Below are 26,214 nucleotides of genomic sequence, written 5' to 3'. Positions count from 1 at the left end.
TCCATAGGATGACCACTTTACTGTCTAAAAAAGTGGAGAACTCATTATATTGGCCCTAGAGGAATGGAAGTATGATCAGGATGTGAACTCACAACCTTATATAAATAAACATTCTCACACACAAATTTAAATGTACAGCCCCTTTGGCAATCCACTACAAGGTGAGGGCCATAGGGTGCCGAAATATATCTGGCAGTTCACCAGCATTGTTTCAACAAAGCTGCAGACTCAGTGTGGAAATCATTCCAGAGTTCTCTTGTACTGAATAAATGCCGCTGAAATTATGCCCTCCTGGAAGTTTGTGTGACTGATGGGATGTGTTAAAAAATGTTTTTTTTTAAGTGGAGGGGCAGATATGTGAAGGAGGTGTATTGCCTACTCTATGTATATATCTTGATTTGAAGCTTTCGTGACTGCAGGAATCCATACTCTTTGGTTATTTCGGTAAAGTCTCATAGGTAGAAAATTTAATTTAAAAAAATAATATATCGTGACATTTCGATTGCAAATAAAATCCAGCAGTGGAACTGCTTGAGGATGACCGCTTGTGTTGCAATCGAAACGTCGTGATATATTATTTTTTTGCCCACAACGCAGCCTCGCAGCAGCGGACAATTTGTACGCATGGGGGTCACTTATACAACAACAAGCACTCTCCAGGCTCAGACAATTTTCCCCTCTGTTCACCTGAGACAGAGGTTATGAGACACGAATCTTGAAAGTAATCAATTTTGAACGTTAATAATTTTTTAATTCAATTATTTTAATAGTAAACTATTTTGAACATAAACTATTTTGAAAGTTAATCATTTTTAAAGTAAATAATTTTGAAAGTAAATAATTTTGAAAGTAAACAATTTTGAAAGTAAACAATTTTGAAAGTGAATAATTTTTTAAATAAATAATTTAGAAAGCAAATTTTTTTTGAACGCTAATAATTTTGAAATTCAATTATTTTGATAGTAAACTATTTTGAACATAAACTATTTTGAAAGTTAATCATTTTGAATGTAAATAATTTTGAAAGTAAACAATTTTGAAAGTAAACAATTTTGAAAGTGAATCATTTTAAAAGTAAATAATTTTGAAAGCAAACAATTTTGAAGGTAAGAAATTTTGAAAGTAAACACTTTTGAAAAAAATACTTTTGAAAGTAAATTATTTTGAAAGCAAACAATTTTGAAAGTAAACTATTTTGAAGGTAAACAATTTTGAAAGTGAATAATTTTGAAAGTAAACAATTTTTCCAGTAAACTCTTTTTCAAGTAAACTATTTTGAAAGTAAGCAATTTTGAAAGTAAACACTTTTGAAAGTAAATAATTTTGAAAGCAAATAATTTTGAAAGTGAATAATTTTGAAAGTAAACTATTTTTTTTAAGTAAACAATTTTCAAAGTAAACCATTTTCAAAGTAAACAATTTTAAAAGTAAACAATTTGATGATGCTGAGTTGGCAGTTATGCACAATTACAAATGACAAATAAAACTCAACACATTCATCAATATCACTTGCCTTGAAGTGAAAAATATACATGCATAATAGGCAATAAATCAGGCAATGGCCTAAAACGTCGCCTTAAAATAATTAGTCCATTATATTATCTGCTAGGATTTAATTTAATTATGAAATGTACGTGCTATGAAGAAGAGTTATTGCCAAAAACATCACCTACAGTCTATTCTCCTATAACGTAGTAGTTGCGTTCCTAAAGAACACCACGTTTTGGCAAAATTATGTTATAAATAATATATAATGCAGGGTAAAGCACAGTCCGCGATAACACATGCAATGCGTATGCAGGCTGAACAAAGATTGAGGCACGTGGGTAGCATCTAGAAGCATCCAGCAGCATCCCACCTTGTGTGATGCTACGCCAAGGCAGCCGCACAACCGCTCATTCTTACTCGCATGACGTAGTTCTGTTTACTCGATCGCGTTATATCCAATTCACACCCGCCTTATAAAAAATGTGTTCCCTAATGCATTCATCGCGCTATATCCAATTGGCGTCATGAAAAACACACTATCGGAGAACAGACTGTATTGCCTTTCTTTTCCAGGCCACGGTGTTATTGACACATCTTTGGAGTTTTTAAAAACATATTTTTAAAGTAGGGCAATACAGTTCAATTAGTCACCTGCAATTAAGCCACTGCTCAAAGCTCTGCCCAACTGAGAGATCACACGGAGGTGTGGGAATAATTTAAACAGTTGAGGCCATTAACTTGTGCCAGAATTACATTTAACTATGAAAGTGCCCCTCTTGTGTTGTCATTTGACCTATATAGATAGCTTCATTTAACAGATGAATTCCATTAAAGTACACTTCATTAGGCTCATCACTCTCATCAATAACACTGTGACCTTTAAAGGTAAAAAAACACCCCGTATAATTGGTGACATTTCGTGCATTGGCCAAACTTGATAGTGCATATTTTGTTTCAAACAGCCGTGTGTGAATGGGGTCCAATGTATACACTTAGTTTGTACTACTGGAGTTGTTACGCTTTTGACAACCCCGTATTGTAAAGTATTAACATGCACGAATTTATGAAAAGAGCGTATTGTCTACGATGATTAACAATAGTATTTTTGTTCATAGAGGAAAGCGTCAGTGACACCTAAAACTCGTTTATCAGCACAGTCCTACATTGCGATGTTTGGCGAATTCCATCACTGAATGATTGACAGAGGATTCAAGAATCCATGAACTGTGCTTCCATCCCCTGACCTCCTTGCAGCCTAGCCAGCATGCTTTGGAGTTCCACAGATCTGTGCGATCCACCAACTCTTGCCCTCAAAGCTGGACGACAGACACGAAGAGCCTTCTCTTCAGATAGCCAATAACATTACGGTATTTTGATCCCCAGAGATTTAACAAACTTGAAAACACAGGCACACCACTCAGTACACTGGTGGTGGCTTAATGTACTGAGTAAACACGAACAATGTCCACTTATCTACTTTTGTATGGAAAAAGAAAGTAAATAATGAATGACCCGAGGAATAATTGACATCTTTAAATCTGGATTTAATTATCATTATAAATATGTATGTGTGATGCACACAGTTTCCGTTCAATTCCATAGAGAGAATTAAGGCATTGGATTAGGAGGCAGTCAATCACAAGCGAAGGAGAAGAGAGGTCTTGAGCAAGGACTGGAATGGAGCCCGCATTGCATACAAGCAGCAGCGTGTTTCAGACAGCAGGTTCACCAGGTGTAGGAGTGGCTCGCCACCCATACATTCATCAATGGCATGCTTCACATTTACAAAGCCAAAGTGCTCAGGCTGACCTTAGCTGACTTCAGTCTGCATTATTTAAGGTTTATTACCACTATTAGCATAGGGATTTGAACACCACAGGCGATGACACAGGCTTGTATGCGGTCGCCCGAACACATCAAAAAGCGCAAGACCTTGTGGTGTTCGCACAATGCAGAAACGTGAGATAGTCGCCGTACCTGTGCAGCTTCTTTATGTTGTATGCCTTCATACGTAGCTCCTTCTTCTGTCTGCGGTATCCTGGGGGCTTTTCCGTCGGCAATCAGCTGAACGGCTTCCGTCTGAACAATGTGATATAACACGCGGTTGCAGTACTGGTCTACGGTGTGCACAGCACAAGGGCAGTGCTCAACACATTACCGTGTTGGACCGCATGACAAGAAGCCATGCACGACACTGGCACGCGATGGAACTTTTAAGTGGAAACATTTTTCAACCAGGTGCAGGAAAGTCAGACTGAAATACACAAATAGAAGTTACACCAAAGAGCTTGTTGGACTGAACTTAATTGATGTATTCAACGGCAAGATGACATGGGTAGATTGGGCCATGATACAAAAATATATATATATTGGAATCAGAATATTTATTTACACTGTTTGTCTGTGTCTCGCTAACAGCACCTGCCCCAAAATTATGTTAAGGCTATACGGGGGATCTTTGTCTTTGTGACACCCACCTCGTCGTGTGCCGTGCCGGCCTTCATAGGTGCTCACTAACATCCCTTGCGCAAACAGTGTGTTAAGGCTATACGGGGGATCTTCGTCTTTGTGTGTCTGTGTGCGTGTAGTTTTCGCAGATGTCCAGTAGTTTTTTCACAGATGTCAGATATATTTGAAAAGACATGATTTGTGATACAGGAAGATGCTGATCCATGTATCGCACAGCCAATTATTGTATTGAGCTCCCCTGTGACAAAACTGAAGATTTTCTAACCAATATCACTATATTTTAAATAAGAATTAATGTGATTGGGAATAAGCTTAACTTGTGATAAGTTATTTTTTACATGTGATACATTTATATTATGTACATTCTCACTTGCCACTGTTGTCACATTGTAGACATAATTAATAAATTACCTACATTACATATAACTGCAATCATCTGCATAATGCTGCAATACTTAATGCCACAATTACTCCCCATAATGTATATCACTGCATGTATTGCATAACATCATAACACACTGCTCAACAAAACACACACAGCATTTTTTTTTTCTTCTTGGTTCTTTCGGTAAATCGAAATATAACACACAGCATTGTCATAATTCGTTATTTAATGCCACACCATAATGTATTACACAATGTGTAATAGCATAATAAATGACATATCACCACACTGCCTTGCCAAACACAATACACGACAATGCAATGCATCACACAGCACCACACTGCATTGTTCAACACAACAAATACCATTCTAATACATTATGTAACGCCACACTGAAATGTATGGAACAATGCACAACAACATGAAGTTGTGCACAGCACTCATGCACGGCCAGTGGTGGAAATGAGCCGGAACGCCCCAAAACGCTGTGGTAGGAGTGAAAATTTGAACCCAACTGCATTCCGGGAGGAATTAAAGATTAAACTTTGTTTTTTTACATAGATAGTCCCCTAGACTAACAGAGAGACCCACAGAAATGCATAGAGACCCACAGACATGCACGACTACCCACAGATGCGCACAAAGATCCACAGATGAGCACAGAGACCAACAAACACAGAGACTCAGAGGAGCACAGATACCTACAGACACCCACAGATAAACCCGTAAACCCACAAACACAGACACCCGCAGACACACACAGAGACCCACAGACACGGGCAGAGACCCACAAACGTGTAAAGACACCCACATAAGGAGCGAAGCTCCTCCCCTTCAGATCTAGTGTACGGTCCAAATCTAGTGGGGGTGGTTGGGGGGGATCATTTATGAGTTCCCCCCATAATATCTCCCCATTCCCAGCCCTCTGCACCGCACGGCTCGACGCAACACTCAGCTCAGTGGGGCGCCGCGCTCACCATGGCCTTGATGCCCTCGGGGTAGAGGAAGCGGTTGTAGAGCGAGTCCACCGTGTCATTGGGCTCGACGCGGCACTCACGCTGTAGCAATAAGGGCCCCGTGTCAAGGCCGGCGTCTGCCCAGAACACGCTGAGGCCTCCGCGCTGGTCCCCGTGGATCAGAGTCCTGCAAGCCACAAAAGACAAAGACCCCCCCCCATATAGCCTATTAACAGACTGTAGGGGACAAGTGCCGTTAGCGAGCAGCGCCTATGAAGGCCGGCACGGCACACGAGCACAACGCCCGGCCGCCTTTGTCTCCCCAGAGGCTATGTTTATACACCACACCAGGTACTCATTTGAGTCGACCTAGGGGAGGCCCAGGACCGGTTCAGATCATCGTCACTATTGTTGGCCATAAGTGGGAATTGAACTTCGGAGCCACCCACACACACAAACACACCCACACACACCCACACACACACAAACACACAATGATGCTTTACCACTGCGTTGGTTTTCGTGCTGTACGGCGCCATACCCAGTGACCTGCCGATGTGTGTTCGGGTTGTACCGTGTGTTGTTCGGCAAAATGTCCGACGTTTTGCTGCATCTGGTGGAAGCTTCTTCGGGAACTGAATTGAGCAGCTAAATTTTTCTCTCGGTTATAAAGCATTGCCTGCTGCTGCTGGTATTGCAGTTCTTAACGTTGATTTGCTCAGCTCTCTGATATAGACTGAGAATGCAGTAATGAGAAGGATGCATTTTTTTAAAGGAAAACCTGGGAAGTTTTGGCCAATTCAATTTTCAAGGAGCGTTTTGCCTGTTGGAGAGGACCCGTGCCCAAGGACAAAATCAACACACACGTGGGGACAATACTGAGAGGTCGACACAGACGTGCTCATAGGACCAATTGGTTTACCGCCTTACTGCCCGGCACGTGTGGGAGTTCCACAAATCAAAGCGTCTCACGCTGGATTGCGTGCGCAGTGTATGAGTGCAATGCCCGTTGAGGGACTGGGCTGTCTGTCAGTCTCTTCCAATACATCCAAAGCACTTAGGCCTGTACTTGTTGTGACACATAAGCCAGCCTTTACCACGTGATCAATAACGCACGGGTCTGTTAAATGCCACGCCTGTCAGGGGACTTTCGTGACTCCATCGATAGCTGCTACTGCGATTGTTCACTGACACCTGCCCAGTAAGTGCTTGCTACTCTATCAGTAACGCCTGGGCCTGGGTGCATGTGACCTCTCAGAAAACCTTCACTACTCACTCGTAAAAAATCCGGAGTAACTAGCTGTCGGTGAGCCTTCACTATTCCCCAAGGCATCAAAATCCATAAATTGACAAGCAATATTAATGCGTTAGTATCGCTGTTATTTTAATCACACGTCCAAGATAACGATGCTGGAATCACAATAATTGCAGATATAACCAATTCCTGTACTGTATGTATTGGATATGACACTTTCAGCTGTCCTGTGTCACTATTCCACTGAGAATAAATCTAATAAGTATATATAACGATGTACCTCCTTTCCTCGCAATTCAATTAATTCACAAATTTAGTATCGTTTCAATCAAGGAATGTCCTCCTTATTTGTACCCTCTGTTTTGTATCGTCTCTCTAATCTCTACGTGTCTCACGTTGTTCAGTCTTGTTCGTCCCACAAATGTAAAGGTCGTCATTGCGAAAAAATTTGCATGTAATTTGCACTTCGATGCACGCATCGTTGGGCAGGGTCTGCGGCAATACCAATCGGCTATTCGCTACGTGCCAAAAAACAACCGTGGCAGCGTCCGGTATCGCACGCGAACCTGAACGAGAAGCGGAACATACCAATTGATGGCGGAGGCACCACGGTGGCGAGGCAGTAGGGACGGGTGGTAGATGATGGAGCCGTGGCTTGGGTGATCTATGACGTCCATGGGGATGAACTGCGAGCAGAAGGGCAGCACGTTGAGCTGGGCTCCGAGGGACTTGTACGCCTCCAGCACCTCCGGAATGGGCTTTCCCTTCGTCCTCCAACGAGGGAACTTGAACACGGGCGTCCCCTCCTTGTCGGCCACCAAAGCTATCGGAGTGCAGAGCAGCTGAGAAGTTAATACACGAGGGCCCCTGTGCGACAAGAGTTCACATCACAGCTTTGGGTTGACGTCGTCGGCCTTGTTGTCTCTGGGGTCATTAAAATAAGTACCATGTTGTAGGAAATCAACAGAAAGGACTTGCATGAATAGGGCACGTGCTTAAATGTCTTGGTAACTCGAGGTGCCTCAGAGCGCATCTCATCTCATCTATTCCAATGCCTTGCTATAGAGTTTCGGCAAGGGGATCCCTAGTGGCAGCCAGCCTTATGCGGGACGTGAACGCAGCACTGGCCTGAAAATGGGAATAAGTCTGCATTAGTCTACCAGGAGGGGAGGGTGTTGCGCTGTGGATTTTCCCAATTATGTATTTTGCAAGTAATTTATCAAATTTGGAAGAAGTAGATGATGACATCAACACACAAGGCCTACTAATTTGTATTTAAGATTAGGGGACCTTCAATCTCTGCTGGGAAGAAGATGGCACGTATTTATGGTTAATGCACCTGCAGTGGTTGTCCTATGGATTGTATGGTCCATTCCATAGGAACGTGGAATTTTGAGCACTGCTTCAGAACCATGTATGTATTATGTAGAACTTCTTTCACACAGTACACAATCTACCATGCTAATCGGAGGTGCGGGGGAAGGACAACAAACTAAACACAAAAAGCAGTTCTAAAGAAATTCGTTTTCAATCTAGATTTAAAAGTGCACAGCTCCAGTGGCTTTCTAATATCGGAAGAGCGTTCCAGACGGCCGCAGAAGTGCATCTGGAAGCGCACAATGAAGTGACCATCTTTGTTCTATGGCCATCCAAATGCTGCTGCGAGGAGAACCGGAGTTCGCGTGATGGTTTATGCTCCTTGACGAGACCAGCAAGGTATTGTGGTTCATTTGTGGCCAGCACTTTGTGTCTAATAACTGCGCCCTTATACTGATAGGAACCTCCTGGTTACACCATCCCACAGGGGATTATTGTGTCCGTCTGTCCGTCGTGCAGGGAGGAGCTGGGTGGGGAGGGAGGAGCTGGGTGGGGAGGGGAGGGTGGGGAGGGGCTGGGTGGGGAGGGTGGGGCTGGGTGGGGAGGGGAGGGTGGGGAGGGGCTGGGTGGGGGGTGGGAGGGGTGGGGCTGGGTGGGGAGGGGCTGGTCACCCCGTGGTGCCCTTATAAAACTCAACGTTTAACCTATTCACGCCGGCTTGTGTCCGCCCTCACAGTCGGGCATAGTTGCGGAATACACCACGCCGCCGTTGACCCTGGCCATTGACCGAGCAACCCAGCGTTCCTATCAGCTCCCTCCGCAGGAATGTGTTAACGTATTCGTTCAACAACCAGAAGCCAATGCAGCTCGGCAAGCATTGGACTAGCATAGAGCCTCGGTGTGAAAATGTATATGGACGGTGAAAATAAGTTCAATGTACATACATACATACACCCACTATTTTTTTAATAGTATTTAGATGTCAGTAGCTAATCATAGCAGTATATGACCGAGCACTACAATGCTTTATTGTTCAGAATTCTCATGAGAAATTAAAGGACACTTAATTGACGACGGATGACAGAATGGCAGACGTTGCGGATCTGGCTCAGTGAGCTGGCTATAATTACATTCCCAGTGAACCAATAAATGCGTCACCACTGGAAAATATAAACCTCGTTTTGATGACGACTCTTAAAATGTCCATTTAATTTGTCACTTGGAGCACTGCCTGAAAGTGTGTGCAATGCCCAAATGACAATTGCAAAAATTCTAAGAGTGCTGTTTGAAATTCAGAAAATGTAGGAACACAGTTGCACAAAGGCAATAAAACGGGTTTTTTTTTACCCGTTAGCTGACAATGCAGTTGTATGTCTGTATGGTGAACTTCTTTCGCAACGTACATACCCAACTGTGCCAATCGGAGATGCAGTTGTGCACACGACGAAACAAAAGCTAAACTAATAGTAAATTTATCACGTTGAAAACTGTGTAGGAAGAGTAAAGGATGAATCATGCCTATGAAGTACCGGTAATTACGCTGGACACCCAGGTTGAGGCACACGTGTCTTTATTACAAGTTGTCGGTACAGGACAGCACTAGAGGGGGTAGCGGCCCCCTCACCCGGATAACTGGGGATACACTCTAGCTAATCCTGACCTACTCCCAAGTCCTCCACTAACGGGCTAGGGGAGGCTAACTGGCCCGACACTGGTGAGTCGGGCTACGGTCTCCGGAGTCCCAGGGTACTGACCCTGGTTCACGGAACCACGCCTCTGGCTCGATCCTCCGCAGCCCTTACAAGGGCGGCGTCGAGGGGAGTCCAGGGCTTCTAACTAGAAGATCTTCCTTCTTCCTCCTTCGTTCCCAGACTGAGCCCCGAGCTCTCTCTGTCCTCCCCCTTTATACCCCTCGTCAGGATCACAACCCCCCAGGCTGCCTGATGCGGACGTCGCTGCGGGCACCCCCCCCCCGTGTACTCCCGGAGCTCCGCCCACTGTGTTTATTCCCCGTAGGATCCTATGCACCTACAGCCCTCCCGTAACAACCCTACATCAATCCCCCCATTACAGCTCGCAGCCGTCCCGGCTGCAACAATTCCAATAAAGGAACATTTACCCCTCAACCCCGTGTGTGCCTCATTTTTTTCAACAAAATGCAAATTGAACAACAACAACAAGAAGAACAACCACACCCCCGAAGGGAATGTCCGACGCACCCCCCCCCCCCCCCGTATAAATACGAAATCCGTAAAAGCGCGTATATACAACTAGCCAGGAACTCCCCCAGCATACACAGCACACCCACGACACACAACGCACCCACAACACACACACCCCGCCCACACACACAATGTGCCAGGAGCGCACCACCGACGCAGCATACAGTAACCATGAGACGTGAAATAAAAAAAAATTCTTCCTTTCGTATTTTATAAGAGTCTGCGCATTTTAGCGCGCGTCCTTGCCGCAGGCCCGTCACACGGGGCAACCCCGGACGGCGGACCATCCGGTGGCGGCTGTCCCTTTCGAGATGAGGTCGCGATTGAAGTGGCGCGACCATCGGCATCACCCGTGTGGGTTGTAGGGCACGAGCCCGTCATTCCCGGTGCACCTGTGGGTGGGACAGCCGGCAACACATCAGGCGAGAGCAGCGACGGACCCTCCGAGTCGGTCGACCCCCCACATGCTTGGCCCCGCGCGTGTGGAGTGGGCCCTCGCACCGCAACGAACGGTTTTAGCCTAGAGGGGTGTACAAACCACCGGCGCCTCCCCCATTTGATTCGAACGCACTGAGGCCTCAAAACGTCGACAACCTCGACGGGGCCCCGCCACGGGCGTACGAGTTTGGAGGAGGTCGCGAGTGGTACCTGGGGACAGTGCAGCCATGCCCTGTCCCCCGGCTTCCACTGCAGCACGTGCGCGCGAGCCAGCCTGAGGCGCTCGTTCGCCTTTTGACGCCTGTCAGAATTTAGCCTCGCAGCATCCCGCGCCTCAGTCAGTTTGTCAAGGTTAAATTTAACGTGTTCGTCCAATTTAGTTTTGCCCAGCGGCGCGGGGATCTGCAGCTGTGCCGGAACAGGTGGGTCGGGTTCGCGGCCATACATAAGAAAGAAGGGTGAAAACCCCGTCGCAGCATGGGGAGCCAATCTGTATGCCGCTAGAACCCCTTGAATTTGTAAGTCCCAATCAGTCTGCGAGTCCGAAACTTGCTGCGACAACATAGACGAGATGGTGCGATGCAGACGCTCGACCATCCCGTCCGTTTGCGGGTGATAAGGAGAGGTTCGAATTTTTTTCGTTCCTAGGAGATCACAGACTTGTTTTAGGAGTTTCCCGGAAAAATTTCTACCCTGGTCGGTCAGCAACCGCTCCGGAGCACCTTTGTCCATGACATAACCCTGGACAAAGGCGTCAATGATGGCTGCTGCCGACTGATTTGGCAGGGGCCAGGCCATAGGCCAGCGCGTAAAATATTCGACCCCCGTAAGCAAATATCTATTTCCCCTGGGGGTGGCAGGGAATGGCCCCAGAATGTCCAGTGCGACCAGTTCATTTACTCTGGAGACCTGGATGGACTGCAAGGGCGGGTTCGACTCCCGTGCCGGTGGTTTGCGCTGTGCACACCGAGGGCATGCTGCCAACAGATCAGCGACATCCCTTGTCATGCCCGGCCAAAAAAAATTCAGCTGGAGCAAGGCGAGAGTTTTCTGGGTACCCAGGTGGAGGAGGCGCTCATGAGCAGCCCACACCACCTTACCCCGTAATCCTGAAGGGACCACCAGCCGGTGACGGTGGGATTTGCTGTCCCAATGCATGAGCAACCCTGCGTGCATCCCCCAAGCGTCGGCCTCACCCGTCCCCCGCCCCCTCTCCCCGGCGCGACGACGCAGCGCGAGGAGGGAGGTATCCTCCATTTGGAGGCGCCCCCATTAACGGGCAACCCAAGCAGGGAATCTTTCCCTTGTTCCGCGATATCATTGGTGACCAATGTTTCGTCATTGGCGGCGGCCGCCAGGACCGGAACCATCATGTCCCCTGCTGGCTTGCAACGCCCAGACCCCAGGAGGCATGCGCATTCGGAGGCGGTTGGCATCCGTGACAGAGCGTCAGCGTTGGTGTGGCGAACGCCCTTACGGTAGGTGGTTTCGAAATCGAAATCCTGGAGGACCTCCAACCATCGGGACAATTGTCCCGATGGCTGTTGAACCTTCAGGGCGTACTGCAGTGCCGCATGATCTGTGCGGACGGTGAAATGCCGACCGTACAGATATGGGCGATACTGTTGGATGAAATAGACAATTGCCAACAGTTCCCTACGGGTGACACAATATCTTTGCTCCGCTGGAGACAACACCCGACTGCCATACGCAACCACCCGTTCCACGCCGTCAACCACCTGGGAAAGCACGCCTCCAATACCCGTGTTGCTCGCGTCGGTGTCGAGCAAAAACGGCCTCGAAAAATCTGGGTAAATCAGGGGAGGAGCCTTTACCAGGGCATCCCGAAGGGAGCAGAAAGCAGCTTCCTCATCCTGACCCCAGTGGAACCGAACCCCTTTAGATGTTAACGCGTGTAGGGGTTTGGCAATCGTTGCGAAATTTGCGACAAAGCGTCGGTAATATGATGCAAAGCCAATAAAACTCCTGACCTCTCCCACCGAGGTGGGAGTCGGCCAGGAGCTGACACACTGCGTTTTGGCGGGATCGGTAGCAATACCCGAGCGCCCTACGATGTGCCCCAAATAACGCACCGACTGGCGTAACAAATGGCATTTCTGGGGCTTAAATTTCAAATTAGCAGCCCGCATCTTTAGGAAAACCGCCCGCAACCTCTGGAGATGTTCATCAAAAGTTTTACCAAAGACAATAACGTCATCCAAATAAATCAGGCACGACTCCCATTGCAATCCAGCCAAAACCAATTCCATCAATCGCTGGAAAGTTGCCGGCGCTGAGTGTAAGCCCATCGGCAACCGGTTGAATTGGAACAGGCCGTGCGGTGTACGGAAAGCAGTTTTAGGCTTAGAATCATCGTCCAGAGGAAGCTGCCAGAATCCCGAAAGTAAATCTAGTGTGGAGAAGAATCGCGCTCCCGCCAAGGCGTCCAGCGATTCGTCCATCCGTGGGAGCGGGTATGCGTCGGCAACCGAAATTTTATTAAGGCGCCGAAAATCCACGCAAAACCGCAACGAGCCGTCCTGCTTTTTAACCAGGACGATCGGCGCTCCCCAAGGGCTGGTGGAGGGAGAAATGATGTCGGCGGCTAACATGTCATCAACAGCCGATTTGACATGGTCCTTTTCGGCAGGACTTAACCGAAACGGATTTTGGCGAATTGGCGCGCTGTCACCCGTGTCAATATGGTGACGCAGCAGGTGAGTGCAACCCAAATCATATTTATTCCGACTGAAAACGTCGGAAAATTCCCTCAGTAGCGTTCTAAGCTGTTGGCGCTCTGAATTTGTCAGGTCCGTCGATCCCGCACAAAGCGCGTCGAGCCACCCTTCATCGCTGTCCGAATGTGGGAGCATCCGGGAAGCAGTGCCAACATGGTTCGCGACAGGTTCCTCGCAGGGCACCGGCGTCGCGTGAGCGAGCACCGTCCCTTGAGGAACCACCACTGGCTGCGACCCCACATTGAGGACCGCGATGAAAGGGTCCCCGTCCCCTCTTACGACGGTCTGGGCCGGAATCAAATGAGGTGCATTAACCCCGGCCCTAGACGGTCCCAGCAAAACACCCTGATCCCCTACGCCCTTAGCGAAGGGCTTACGAAGTTTCAGAGGCACTAGCATTTGAGCTCCCGGCGGCACACTAACTGTTCTGACGACGAACGCCGGTACTGTCGCGAACGCCGTCCGAGCCGCCGCAGGGGAAGGCAGGAACGCCATGCGTCGCCCCGACGGAAGCTCAATGCATCCTTGGTCGATCAAAATACGAATTGGCATTTTGCCTAAGAAATCCGTCCCCAGCAGGCACGGAACCGCCAGCGAGGAGGAAACGAAAATCGGCCCCGACAATTTGATGTCCCCAATACAAATTTGCGCTCGAATCTGTCCCATGATGCCCAGAGAGCCCCCGTTAGCGGCATAGAATGGGACGTTAACCGGCAGTAAAGGCCGGCTTTGTACAGGCAGAATATTGTAAATTAACTCCGAAATGATTGTCGCCGATGCCCCCGTATCGACCAGGATGCGTACCTCTACCCCGTCAATGTGTCCGACCACGGCCGACGACCCTGACGACGCGGCTACCACGCGATGGGCCAACACGGACCACTGTTTGGGCTCGATTTGAGTCCCCGCAGTGATCCGCGTTGGCCCGTCGCAACGCAACATCGGCCCCCCGTTCGTTGTGGTGCGAGAGTGTGCAACGGGTGGGTGCTTCGGCCAAACATGTGTGGTGCCCCGACTCGCCGGATCATGTTGCTGGAGCTTGGGAGGAGGAGGCCCGGCGTCCCGTCGAGGCGTCGTCCCGCGCTGTCGAGGCGAGCGGCACCCCGAGGCGACGTGGCCCCGAACGCCGCAGTTGAAACACCGCGGGAGCCCTGGTGGAGACGATGGACGGTCGAAACGGCTTGAGCCGTCCCGGCCCGACCGTGCTCCTTGCGCCTGTTGCCGTCGATGGTCGACGGCGTAAAGCTCCTCCGTCGGAAGGGTGGCTGCAGCCACCGCACGCCCGGCCGATGCCCTGCTGGCTTTCCGCCGCAGGGACAGAAGGTTGGCGTGAAGGAGGCGCGCCGCCTGAAGAGAGGTCATCTCGGCGTCCTCCTGTGCGACGACAGCGATGTCCAGGTCGTCTGCCAGGAGGAGGATTTTCTCCGTGACCATCGCGTCCACGCCGTCGTCGTCCATACGGAGAAAAGCCGTCTTGGCCAGCGCCAGGAGGCTCGTCCTGTATGCCAGGGGCGACTCTTTTTCACCCCGCTTGCGGTCGTAGAACTGCTGTCTGCATTCTGCAGATGGTCCATAGACCCCAGCCAGCAGTTGTAGCGCCCTCGGCAGAGTAGAACGCTTCTCTCTTGGCGCCGATGTGAGGGCGGCGAGCGCGTCGGCGTCGAGGAGCGCCGGCAGCGCGCAGAGGGCTTCGTCGTCCGACCACCTTGCCATTTCTTGGTGGGCGATGAAGCGTCGTTGGAAGCCGCCCCAGTCGCCCTCCGCGCCAACAAATTCCTTCAGCGGAGGCAGCCGTTGTTGCAGCGCAGCGTTCGCCTTGGAAGTCTGTAGGCTGCTATCCCCAGGACTCGGCTGTGCGTCGGCGCGAATGGCAGATGGAATCGCCTGTCGCAGCCGTGATGACGCTCCCGCCGCTGGCGATGATGCGGCTGTCCCAGCGAGAGCGGTGTCGGACCCAAGGTTTAGCCCGGCCACGCCCTCTGCAGCTGCCGTGGCGATGGCGGGAAATTCAAAGTTGGAGTCTTCCGAAATGGCGGGAAGGCGCTCCGGTCGTCGACTCCCCTCGCCCCGTGGTGGACCACCAGCCCCCAGCCGCGTGATGTTTTCCAGCGTGGCGGCAGCGGCATACAGCAGCTCCGCCAGCCTCTCGTGAGCCAGCCATAGCGCGTCTGGCTGCGGCCCCTCTTCATGCCGATGCCCCGGCAGGAACGCGTCAGGCCCCGGCTGCACCATGTCTTGGTGAGCCGTCTCGGGCTCAACGATTTCAGCAGTGTCCTCGTCCGGTACTCTGGCTCGAGCTGTCTGACGTGTTTCCATGTCCGTAACCCCACTTCTGACACCAGATGAAGTACCGGTAATTACGCTGGACACGCAGGTTGAGGCACACGTGTCTTTATTACAAGTTGTCGGTACAGGACAGCACTAGAGGGGGTAGCGGCCCCCTCACCCGGATAACTGGGGATACACTCTAGCTAATCCTGACCTACTCCCAAGTCCTCCACTAACGGGCTAGGGGAGGCTAACTGGCCCGACACTGGTGAGTCGGGCTACGGTCTCCGGAGTCCCAGGGTACTGACCCTGGTTCACGGAACCACGCCTCTGGCTCGATCCTCCGCAGCCCTTACAAGGGCGGCGTCGAGGGGAGTCCAGGGCTTCTAACTAGAAGATCTTCCTTCTTCCTCCTTCGTTCCCAGACTGAGCCCCGAGCTCTCTCTGTCCTCCCCCTTTATACCCCTCGTCAGGATCACAACCCCCCAGGCTGCCTGATGCGGACGTCGCTGCGGGCACCCCCCCCGTGTACTCCCGGAGCTCCGCCCACTGTGTTTATTCCCCGTAGGATCCTATGCACCTACAGCCCTCCCGTAACAACCCTACACCTATATTCATTAAATGTTTGTTCCCAGTGGTCTAAGTGAACTCATCTGACATTCAAAAATAGCTTCACTTAATACATAAAGGCACGAACACATTTAGGCACGAACACTGTTCATTGAATGGGTTTTATTCATTTTTCACTTATAACCTCTATACTATTAATTATTGTATTACTTCATTAAGTTATTTGATATCACACTCATGAAAAAAAACTGTGGCCTTAAAAGGAAAAGTACGCAATAGACCATGGCCTTTCGTCTAAGCACATAGAGTGGCGACTTCACTTTACACAATGAGGCCTATTAAGAAGGGATATTGCCTAAAACATTGCCTATTATATATTTTTCCTTTTGAAGGCAAAGTTAATAAATAAATAGTTTTATTTAGGTGAAATTTCCATTTCAATTGTGTAAGGATATTTAACAAAGTGGAAATTCATGCAGAATCACACCACAGAAAGGTTTGATTTCGAGTGCTTACCAAACATATTGATTACACTGTGTAATAATTTAGATTCATATGTTGTTTTTTTCTGACTTAATTGAAAATAGGTACATTAAAATATCACTGTCCTGGTCACAAAAGCAAAGTTTGTGGGGAATAATAGCCATTTTATATACTTTTTAGGCATAAGCAATTACGAAATAACAATTACTACCCAGGAACAAAAATTGTGTTACATAGTGTGATTCTCCCAATGATTGCTTGCTCTATTTAATGATTCAAATAATAAGTAGTTTATGCAATGATATTCATTTGTATTTTGGAACTGTATTCTTAAGGCTTGAAGTGTGAGTCTGCTTTACTGTTCCAGTTCACCAAACAGTAACATTTCCAAAGACCCAATATCTGATAACAAAAAACAGATCTTATTGGTGACACTGGTTACAGCGCTTGACTCATACTCAGGTCACGAGTTCAAATTTTGCACGATAAAATCACCACCACTTTGAGGGAACTCAAATGCGCTTTTTGTTGAATGGGCCAACTATACCTTGCCATAGGAACATGTAATATCACACACTGACTCAAGGTCATCAACAAAAAACTATTTTAACTTTATTTTTAATTTACCAGGTAAGGCACACTGAGCTAGATAGCTCTTTTTCAGAAGTGACCGAGCCGCAAATGATAGCTCAACAACGTGGCTTATCGCGTGGACTTGTATTACAACCAAATATTCGAAAACGCACGCTTCTAAATGTGGAGGGAAAAACTGGAGGACCAGGAGAAAAATCCACGTGACCATGGGGAGAACATGCAAACTCGAAATATACAAGCGTCAGAAATATACAAGCGTCAGAGTCGGGATCCAACCCACAACCTCCTACATATCAGGAAATGGAGATAATATCTCACCACCGTGACACCCCATCTCGGCCCTCCACGATCACCACCCCACAACATCAACATTTTATAACATTAAGCAATACTACATATCCCCATGATAAAGTATTCTAAGTGATATGTTGCACAAACAATGCAATATAAATAATCATATAAATACTCACTGATGCAATTGTGCTAAGCCAAGTACGAAACTTACCCAAGGGGTCGGGCTTTCCATTGACATCAGGGATGGTGAATACCCCCACGATAGCATGGCCCTCCTTCCGCAGGGACTTGTACACCTCCTGTCCGAACAGGCTCTGTCCAATCACAGCCACCTTCAGCTTGTTGGCATAATAAACCTGAAAAGACAGCAACAAAGGATGCAGGGCAAAATAATGGGATCATTTAATAGGAATACAGGCATATGGTATCATTAAACTCAAGGTGAAATTTAAAGTGTGTCCTGACTCTAACGTCAATGGAACTGCACTGATCTAATTTAGCTTTACCACCACACTTATAATTGGGTGCAAGCCAGCAGCCTCATAATGCTTTCCCATGTTAGACCTCTAGAAATTGTCATTATTACGTAATATGTTTTAGGTTCCGATTATGAATTCCCTCCCCACCCCCAATTGCATCCCAATTGTGTTGTCAGCATCATGTTATTTGATTCATATTCTTAGGTCTTTTCGGTAAAGTCACGTAGGTAAAACATCAAAATTAATGAAAATAAAATAAAATAAAACGAAAATCACGACGTTTCGGAGGCAACACAAGTCTCCGTCATCAGGTGGGACCGTCACAGCCGAATTAGCTGCATCAAGTGAGGCAATGATTCAAGATGTAATCCCTTATAAGCAAGTTGAAGGGGGGAGGAGAGGGGATTACATCTTGAATCATTGCCTCACTTGATGCAGCTAATTCGGCTGTGACGGTCCCACCTGATGACGGAGACTTGTGTTGCCTCCGAAACGTCGTGATTTTCGTTTTATTTTATTTTATTTTCATTAATTTTGATGTTTTACCTACGCGACTTTACCGAACAAACCTAAGAATATGATTCCTTGCAGTCACGAAAGCTTCAAATCTAGAATTATTTGATTCAATTTCCATTTGCATCTCTCGCATACCAGATCACAGCCCTTCATGTTAGAGAACAACCAATGGAAGTGGACATCACAGAGCTACATTTTCAAGTGACCTCTGATCCACGCAGCAGAGGGCAACACTTTTTCACCCACTGCATATGACAGTCATGTTCATTGCATGACAGTCAGACCGATTTTTAAATCTCAATGCTGGAATTTGACCACATCAAATGCAGAACCAAAGTTAATGTGATGGGGTTTTTTGTGTGCAGTTATTAGTAACCAGGCTGAGAGCATCAACCCATGACACTTGAGAACCCGGCTGAATCACAGGCAGCTACTTGGATTTAAACCCAGGATCTCACCAATGCCAGCTCTGCACTCTTTATCTCTGAGCCACCCAGCCACCTTGCATTTAATTTGTATTCCATATCAATACGATACAGCACGTGTTAATTGTTAAGTCAAAGTGTCTCCCAGCTTCAACGGGATTGGGTTATGCTCATGTATTCGTCGTGAGCACTGTAAATATTGGAAATTCCACATTACTATGATGGGGGCCAGTCTCTCCATACAATAATCACCATTGAATTCCCATGACACGGTAACCATTTTATTGACCAATGCATGAACGTAGGATTTGTTGAACACTCGACTGCGATTTCTATTTTAGCCTTCTGGTTGTGAGTTGAATGATGTAACCAGGCATCATGCCAGAGGTCAGTCATTCCATAGCTCGAAAAGTAACACATTAAAATTCCCATATATCCGCAAAAATATTTTTTTGTAGTTGTAACAAGTGAAATTAAGGTTATTTCGTCATGAACATAACACTGAATTCTAAACAAACAAGCTGTTATGGTCAAGGATTTTCTGCAGGGTCTACATTTTTAATATCTGCACCTCCGAATATTAGCACGGTTGAAGGTGTACGGTGCGAAAAAAGTTCAACATACAGTACATCCAAATACTGCACAATACATGGTCTTTTATGATCTATACATTTTCCCATTATTTGAGTCTCACAAAGTCTTACCTCCCAGCTGGTGAGACTGTGGTTGCAGCACTCTCAATCGGAATATTCTAAGTTGAAATCTCAGTACCGTACAAACCTTGTGGTCAGTCCGGTTTTACTGATGATTTTCACCGAGTCTTTTAAATATCAAAAGGTGCGTACATAAATGTGTGCCGGTGAATTTATTTTGAATCAGGAATAATATAAAAAATGTATTGGTACAAGGTTATTTGTCTGTCTAGAAGATTCTTCCAAAACCTCTTGAAATGCTCATATTCTTTTCGGATTTAAATTCTGCGCGATCAAAGTAAGATCTGTCCAATGAAAAAAATTATTCGTTATTAAGATGAAGTAGTAATTTTGCCCTCCATCTCAAATGTGCAAACAAATAAATGTGCATCTTGATAACAAACAAAAAAATAGCCGGATGCTGCAGTAGTAGAATCTGTCATGTTTGTCATGCAATTGTAAGGCTGAAGGTTAAATTCCTCTGGGGTTAATAAAAATGAGAACCGTTTTGTGAGAATATTAACAGTAGTTTCACTTGGGAAAACCTCACCCACGCCTGCGGAATTTAGAAATTCCACCACCAGCTCAGGGTTTATTAAAATGATGAGAGCACAGATCCACACTCAATTGAGCAGGAAATCATTTGCACTTTTTAAAACCTGACTTGGCAAAAATATATCGCTTCATATTGTTTAACAGAGGGGTTATGGTAATTTATAATGATCAAATATTCACCAATATCACATGAGCAACCTAACCCTTTTAAAGCTCTCTAACACCTGTATTCCTCTATATTATACCATATTTATTGCAAATGTATATTATACAACATTTAACGTCTGCATTATATCGTACGTAAAAGGTAAACATAAATATGCAGTGCATTACCCCTTGCAATGGCTCTCTTGAAAAAAATCACATAGATCATTCATCGTAACGTTGTTCACCTGGTCAAATAATCACTGCTCTCTCTCTCTCTCTCTTATTGTGCTCAATGGCTACGCACAAAATAATAAGTACAGAGTAGTTACTTTCATACAAAACGTTTTTTGCAAAGTCAGAACATTAGCATAGAATTGGATCAATGGAGGTCAATAATTGACCAAGCACTTTGTTATATTTAGCCGGACGGAAGACTCTTAATTATACGGGATATAAAGCTCTATAAACTGACCACATTATAATCAATGCGTATAGATAGCTGATATATAATTTAGCCCGGATTTAATTATTGGACAGTTGGTGAATTACCATCATGGTCGTCATCAATGAATGCTGATGAGTGTTGAATGAATCGCCACAACACAGTGTAGCGTATTTCGCATGTCATTGCCAGCTTACGAGGCATGTGCCACGCGGTCGGTCCGCTGCATCGCAAGGGTTCGTTTTTAGAATTCTGTGCGCCGTTTTGGTGACAGTGATATATTAGACTGCGGTATATTTGCGGTTGAATAGTCTCACACACACACACAAGCAGTCGCGCACAAACACACCAATAAAGACCTGCTGCATGAATATAAATTTGGCGTTTTAAAGCTATTCTATCAGTGTTGCCAGATCACTAGTTTTAACCTACAGTCTGTACCGTTTGTAAAGAAATCAGTAACATTTAATATATTTACAAATATATTTGAAACGATATAATTTGTTTTTGGTGCTTTTTTTCAGGCTTTTTTCATATACCGCGGATTATTTGCAATTAAATACCTTGTGGTGGCAGAATAAGCCACCCTAAACAACGGATCATCGCAATCACTCTTGGCCAACGCACTGTAGGATGCCACCACAATCTCTCACCACAATACTGCAGTGTAATCACTCTCAGAATGACATGAACCCATATGACGTAAGTATCATGAATAAAACAGTGCTGTCATGCTCTTTGGTTTTTTCGGTAAAGTCACGTAGGTGAAAACAAAATTAAATAAAACAACTAAATTAAATCACGACGTTTTGGAAGCAACACAAGCATCCGTCATCAGGTGTGACTGCTCCAGCAAAATTACTGTAGCGTATGAAGAGAGCTATTTAGAGACACGTGTTTATATAGGGTACTAAGGGGGGGGAGGAGCCAAGGGGTCGGGGGGGGGCATGCGCCAGGCCGTGCTGTCACAGGTAATGTTAACAGTACAGTAGTGTATATGCCACGTGACTGTGTCATGGCTCATTTAGTAGAGTATACTCGGTGTTCTGAAGAGTGCGAGTTAAAATCCCTGTCAGGTTCAAACCTGCCCTCCAGGATGGGTAAAATAAGCATTAGTTCGCGAACAATCACGTAGTTTTGTCAGCAGTGCTTGTTTGTTTAGTTTTTTAAAGTTAATATACTGTAATCGTTCAGGCAAATTGCATGTCACAATCATTGAGGAATCACAGATGAGTGGGAATGCAGCCTGGCAGTGAGCCGGTGCCAACGGTTGTCCAAGCTCTGCAGTCCTCAATAGAGTAAGATGTTTCCAGCAAATGAATGACTATGAATACATGTGGGAGGAAACCGGAGCAACCGTAGAAAACATATGCCTGAGTGGAGCCAATACTCTATCTCATACAGAAGGGAGGAATGATTCATCCACACTTTACAGTGCATTATGCTGGCGAGCCAGGGACCGGCACCACAACAAACACGAGATGGGAGTTTCACAACATCCGTGCGCTCCACCAACCCTCCTCGCCTCCGCAGCTGTCATAGGAATATGGAGTTTCCACCACTGGCTTAGATGACTGCCAATGAAGATGCATTTTACAGCTGAAAATGAACATACTTTGGCTCCAGAATTTTCTTAATGGGGATTCACTTGTATTTCAAAGGACTCATGATGGGCAGTGAAGTACAAAAATCCTTGACACTGCATTTGACAGTTACCAAAGAGGGCTTAGATGACACGAAAAAGCAGAGCTCATAAAATTGGGAATTACATCCTTATTTGAATCACATCATTTTACAAATGCTAAGTGCGCTGGAGGTTACAGTTAGTCGTGTGACGAGTGTAAGAAACCCTCGCATCGGCTTACATCTTGCGTAGCAGCCTAGCTACGCGTGGCTATGTTCACAGGCTCGGTGTGTCCGTGTGGGTGGCGATTGTGCTGCCTGTGGTGACACTGCATGGGGGTGGCGGTGACGAATGCACGGAGAGAGCCACACGCGGGGCAATAGCCCACAAGACCCACGCAGTCCACCCCTACCGTACATACCCGAAGCAATGCGCATCATTTAAATAATCACTTCCACAATTTCACGGGGAGAGGGAGGGGTGGAATTACTTGCGCTACTAGCAGAGGTATTGTGGTAAATGTCACACTTCCACATGTCAAAACGTATGTAGTCTCAGATGTTTGCTTGTGATACGTATCCCTGTTTAATATTATCATTCACTGAAATATGATTGGTTGTATCTTGTTACGCTGTAGGGAAATAACAATGCGATTAATTTACCCAGCAGGAAAGCCTCGGTGCTTCTCCAAGAGACACTTTCTCAGGAGGACCCTCATTTGTATTACGTCCTCAGCACATGCGATTACAAACACGAAGTGTTCCAGGGGATGACACGGGTCTATTAAACCGCACAGTTTATATATTGTTGCAATTGTACACTACGTCTACACGGCATATGGATGCATCATATAATACAGGACATATACACCACCAAATACGTGCTATTAAATTGTGTATATCGAAAACATACATGAATACACACGTGTTTATAATTGCCTACAATTGTAACAGTATTGTCGACTGTTTGTGACGTCTTGACCATGAATACATACTGTTAACAAGTTGCATTCCTATTAGTTGTATTCTATGTATGCGGGGTTTAGGTACATCACATTTTAATGCCACTTATTTACACAAACGGAACTTGCCAACACATTTTTTAAATATATCAACTGCGACCCCACACGATTAAAATCAAATACCGTACACTTCCACAAATATTGTAACAGCAACAAACCAAACAGTGAGCGAGCCTTGCCAAACACAGCAGTACATTTAACAATGTATTAAATGCATCCGGTCAGTGTATTATGTAATGGTATACCGCAGCTGCGGCAGCGACATGCATCCGTTTTACACATGGGGGGGGGGGGGGGAGTTAATATCAGCCAAAAGGGGGAGAATTGGCAGTGGCTCACGACTACAAACTTAGTACGGAGTTTCTCTCTCTCGAGTCACAACTATTATGCAATCAGGAATGCCACGTACATTGCAGTGCACATGTTCAGTGCAGTACAACAAGTTCAAGCCGAGTCAAAGTGTCCCCTACATCCCACCAACCCACCCACCCCCCGATATGGCCAACCGAACGACAGGCACGGACGACGCCCATCTACGATGATAGCACGGCTCCATCGACGGAAATTCCACATTCCCATGACGGGCCAGTCTATCCAGCGGACGATAACAATGTCACCGTAACGTCAGATTTCATGGTTACATATATACCGCGTACAACTGCTGCATGCGCTGTCACTAGCATGCACATGCCCCCCCAAAAAACCGCATGCGACGTACACGTGTTGTATTATACACACAGATACAGTGCGCTCGATTCGAATTACCCAACACCACACACATAGGACTGAAGGTACATTGTCGAACTGTGTACAACGGAGCCTAAGGACACACGCACACACACACGAACGAGACGCGCATGTCACACACACACACCGCACATACGCAGGTGCGTCAGTGACCACATGAGCCGCGTCCATACAAAAGAAACGCGCGTCAACTCACTCTGCCGGCTGACAACCTCCGCACGAAGGTGTGAGCGGCCAACATTGTCAGTCAGCCCTCCTGCACTCGAAACCCCTCAAATATCCCTCGTTCGGGGAAATGACAAAGCTCCCTCGCCTCTTCTCTCCCGTCTCCGGCGTGTGCGCAAGAGCTAAACGGCACCGTCGCCTTATATATGTGTGTGTGTGAGCGTGTGTGTGTGCGGCAGTGTTAGCAAAGGCTTTAGTGGGAGGGGAGGAGGTGGTGGTGGTGTGTGGAGGGAGGGGAGGAGGTGGTGGAGGCTGGAGGGCTGACGCAACGCGAGCCGGGCTGATGCGAGACAAACCGAGGGTTCCCTCCCTCCCTCTCCTCCCTTCCTCCCTCCCTCTCCTCTCCCGTGTGGTTCTCTCTCTCTCTGCCCCGGTCAGCACTCAGCAGTGACTCACATCCACCGCTTCTGACCCACCATCAGCATGGGCAGTAGCGTAACGAACGTGGGGGGGGGGGTCAGATTTAATATGCTGTTGTGCAATGTATTGGGTGGGAAAATAGAACGTGTTAAAGGTTACCAATGTACATTAATTTTTTTGTGTATAGTATTTTCCGATTCAGATGATATGACGTGTAGCATTCTGTGTAAACAATTTCACAACAACAAACAAAATATCAAGGAGATGTGATTAATTGGTTGACTTAAGTACTTCCCGCTGCCTAAAATCGTCTTCAGCTAAGTTATGTGAACACAATACATCCACACCAAGTTTTACTTCTCGCAGAATAGTAATGCTCAGAACGTCGGCAACAGCCCGATTTGAACCTTTGTTCAAAAATCCACATCACTTGCATTTCGCTTATAACCTGCGTAAATGCGTGGGCAGTACTCGTACCTTACGTGAAGTGCACCCATGTTCAAATGAGCATTGGATGTGCTCATCTTCATTGATGACATTAAGCCAATGGTGGAAATTCCACGTATATATGGCAGGACCAGTATAGAGCATTCATTGTTACTGGGTAAATTGGTTCAATAACACACTATAACATGAACATACTTATATTATTGAAAAAGTAGCTTGTTTTTTTATATATTGTCTCATTTACATTAAAGTAGTAAAGTGTATCCCTGTGTAGGGTGGGGATCATCTTAATGTATGGCCCCAGAGGGACGATAGGCTGAGTTAGCCATCTGTGGGCATTTAAAGTCAACCAACTGATTGTGAATCTCTAACCGCAGCACCACTCAGCCCCCGGTTTGCATTGCAAAACCTCAAAAGGGTGAAATTAAATGTACCTAAACACCACACGCTGGATGAGTATTTATAGTAGGCCACCTGAGCCTTATTAAACTATTTTTGTATTAATATGCGAGACTTTAAACTGTGCACATTGTAATGTGGCGTGTGTGTGTGTGAATGTTCCACAGACGTCTGCTCTGACACGCACAGAGAAAATGTGCCAGTATTATTACAGAAGATGGGGGGGGGGGGGCAAATATACCCTACAGCAGCAGTGTTTATGCAACTAGACTCTGCAAATACAAGAGGTCAGTTACTTGTCCGGTTATCTACTGCCATTGATTTGTTGTGACCGTTATTGTCTCATCATGATTACACAGCTAAACGTTGTAATGTCCACACACACACGCACACACTGGCATTCACAAGTGTGGACATGCTCAGAGACTCACTTTGATATGAATGTAGTGCAATACGTATATGTACAATGCTATTCTGGCCTGGTGGCACTGTGGGTAACATATGTAACACACAGAAGTCCCAGTTGGGGATTAATGCTCGTTCGTACCACGGATCAGAATAGGAACGGGCAACTTTTTAATTATGAGTCCACTTCTGTTATCCACAGTGGCAATTGGCCGTATTGGCCTCACTTCTATGATGTTCAAAAAAATGGTAC

General features: G+C 46.6%; 1 protein-coding gene across 2 annotated transcripts in view; it reads right to left on the bottom strand.

The window, feature by feature from the left end:
• Positions 1-24,534, bottom strand: part of ALDH1L2 (aldehyde dehydrogenase 1 family member L2) — a 54,659-nt gene extending 30,125 nt beyond the window's left edge. For both annotated transcript variants that reach the window (XR_013637194.1, XM_078860833.1), the window contains exons 1-5: positions 24,322-24,534; positions 17,689-17,833; positions 7,142-7,376; positions 5,320-5,485; positions 3,466-3,567 (exon numbers count right to left, since the gene is read on the bottom strand). Coding sequence is in view for 1 of the 2 variants with exons in the window: in XM_078860833.1 (XP_078716959.1) it covers positions 3,466-3,567; positions 5,320-5,485; positions 7,142-7,376; positions 17,689-17,833; positions 24,322-24,366 (693 nt within the window). In the remaining variant the exon portion in view is untranslated. The remainder of the gene's footprint in view (positions 1-3,465; positions 3,568-5,319; positions 5,486-7,141; positions 7,377-17,688; positions 17,834-24,321) is intronic.
• Between the last annotated feature and the right edge of the window lie 1,680 nt (positions 24,535-26,214).

This window comes from Lampetra fluviatilis, chromosome 11 (assembly GCF_964198595.1).
Source record: "Lampetra fluviatilis chromosome 11, kcLamFluv1.1, whole genome shotgun sequence".
Taxonomy (NCBI): domain Eukaryota; kingdom Metazoa; phylum Chordata; class Hyperoartia; order Petromyzontiformes; family Petromyzontidae; genus Lampetra; species Lampetra fluviatilis.
The sequence above is the reverse complement of the archived record's forward strand: the minus strand, read 5'-3'. Positions and strand labels throughout refer to the sequence as shown.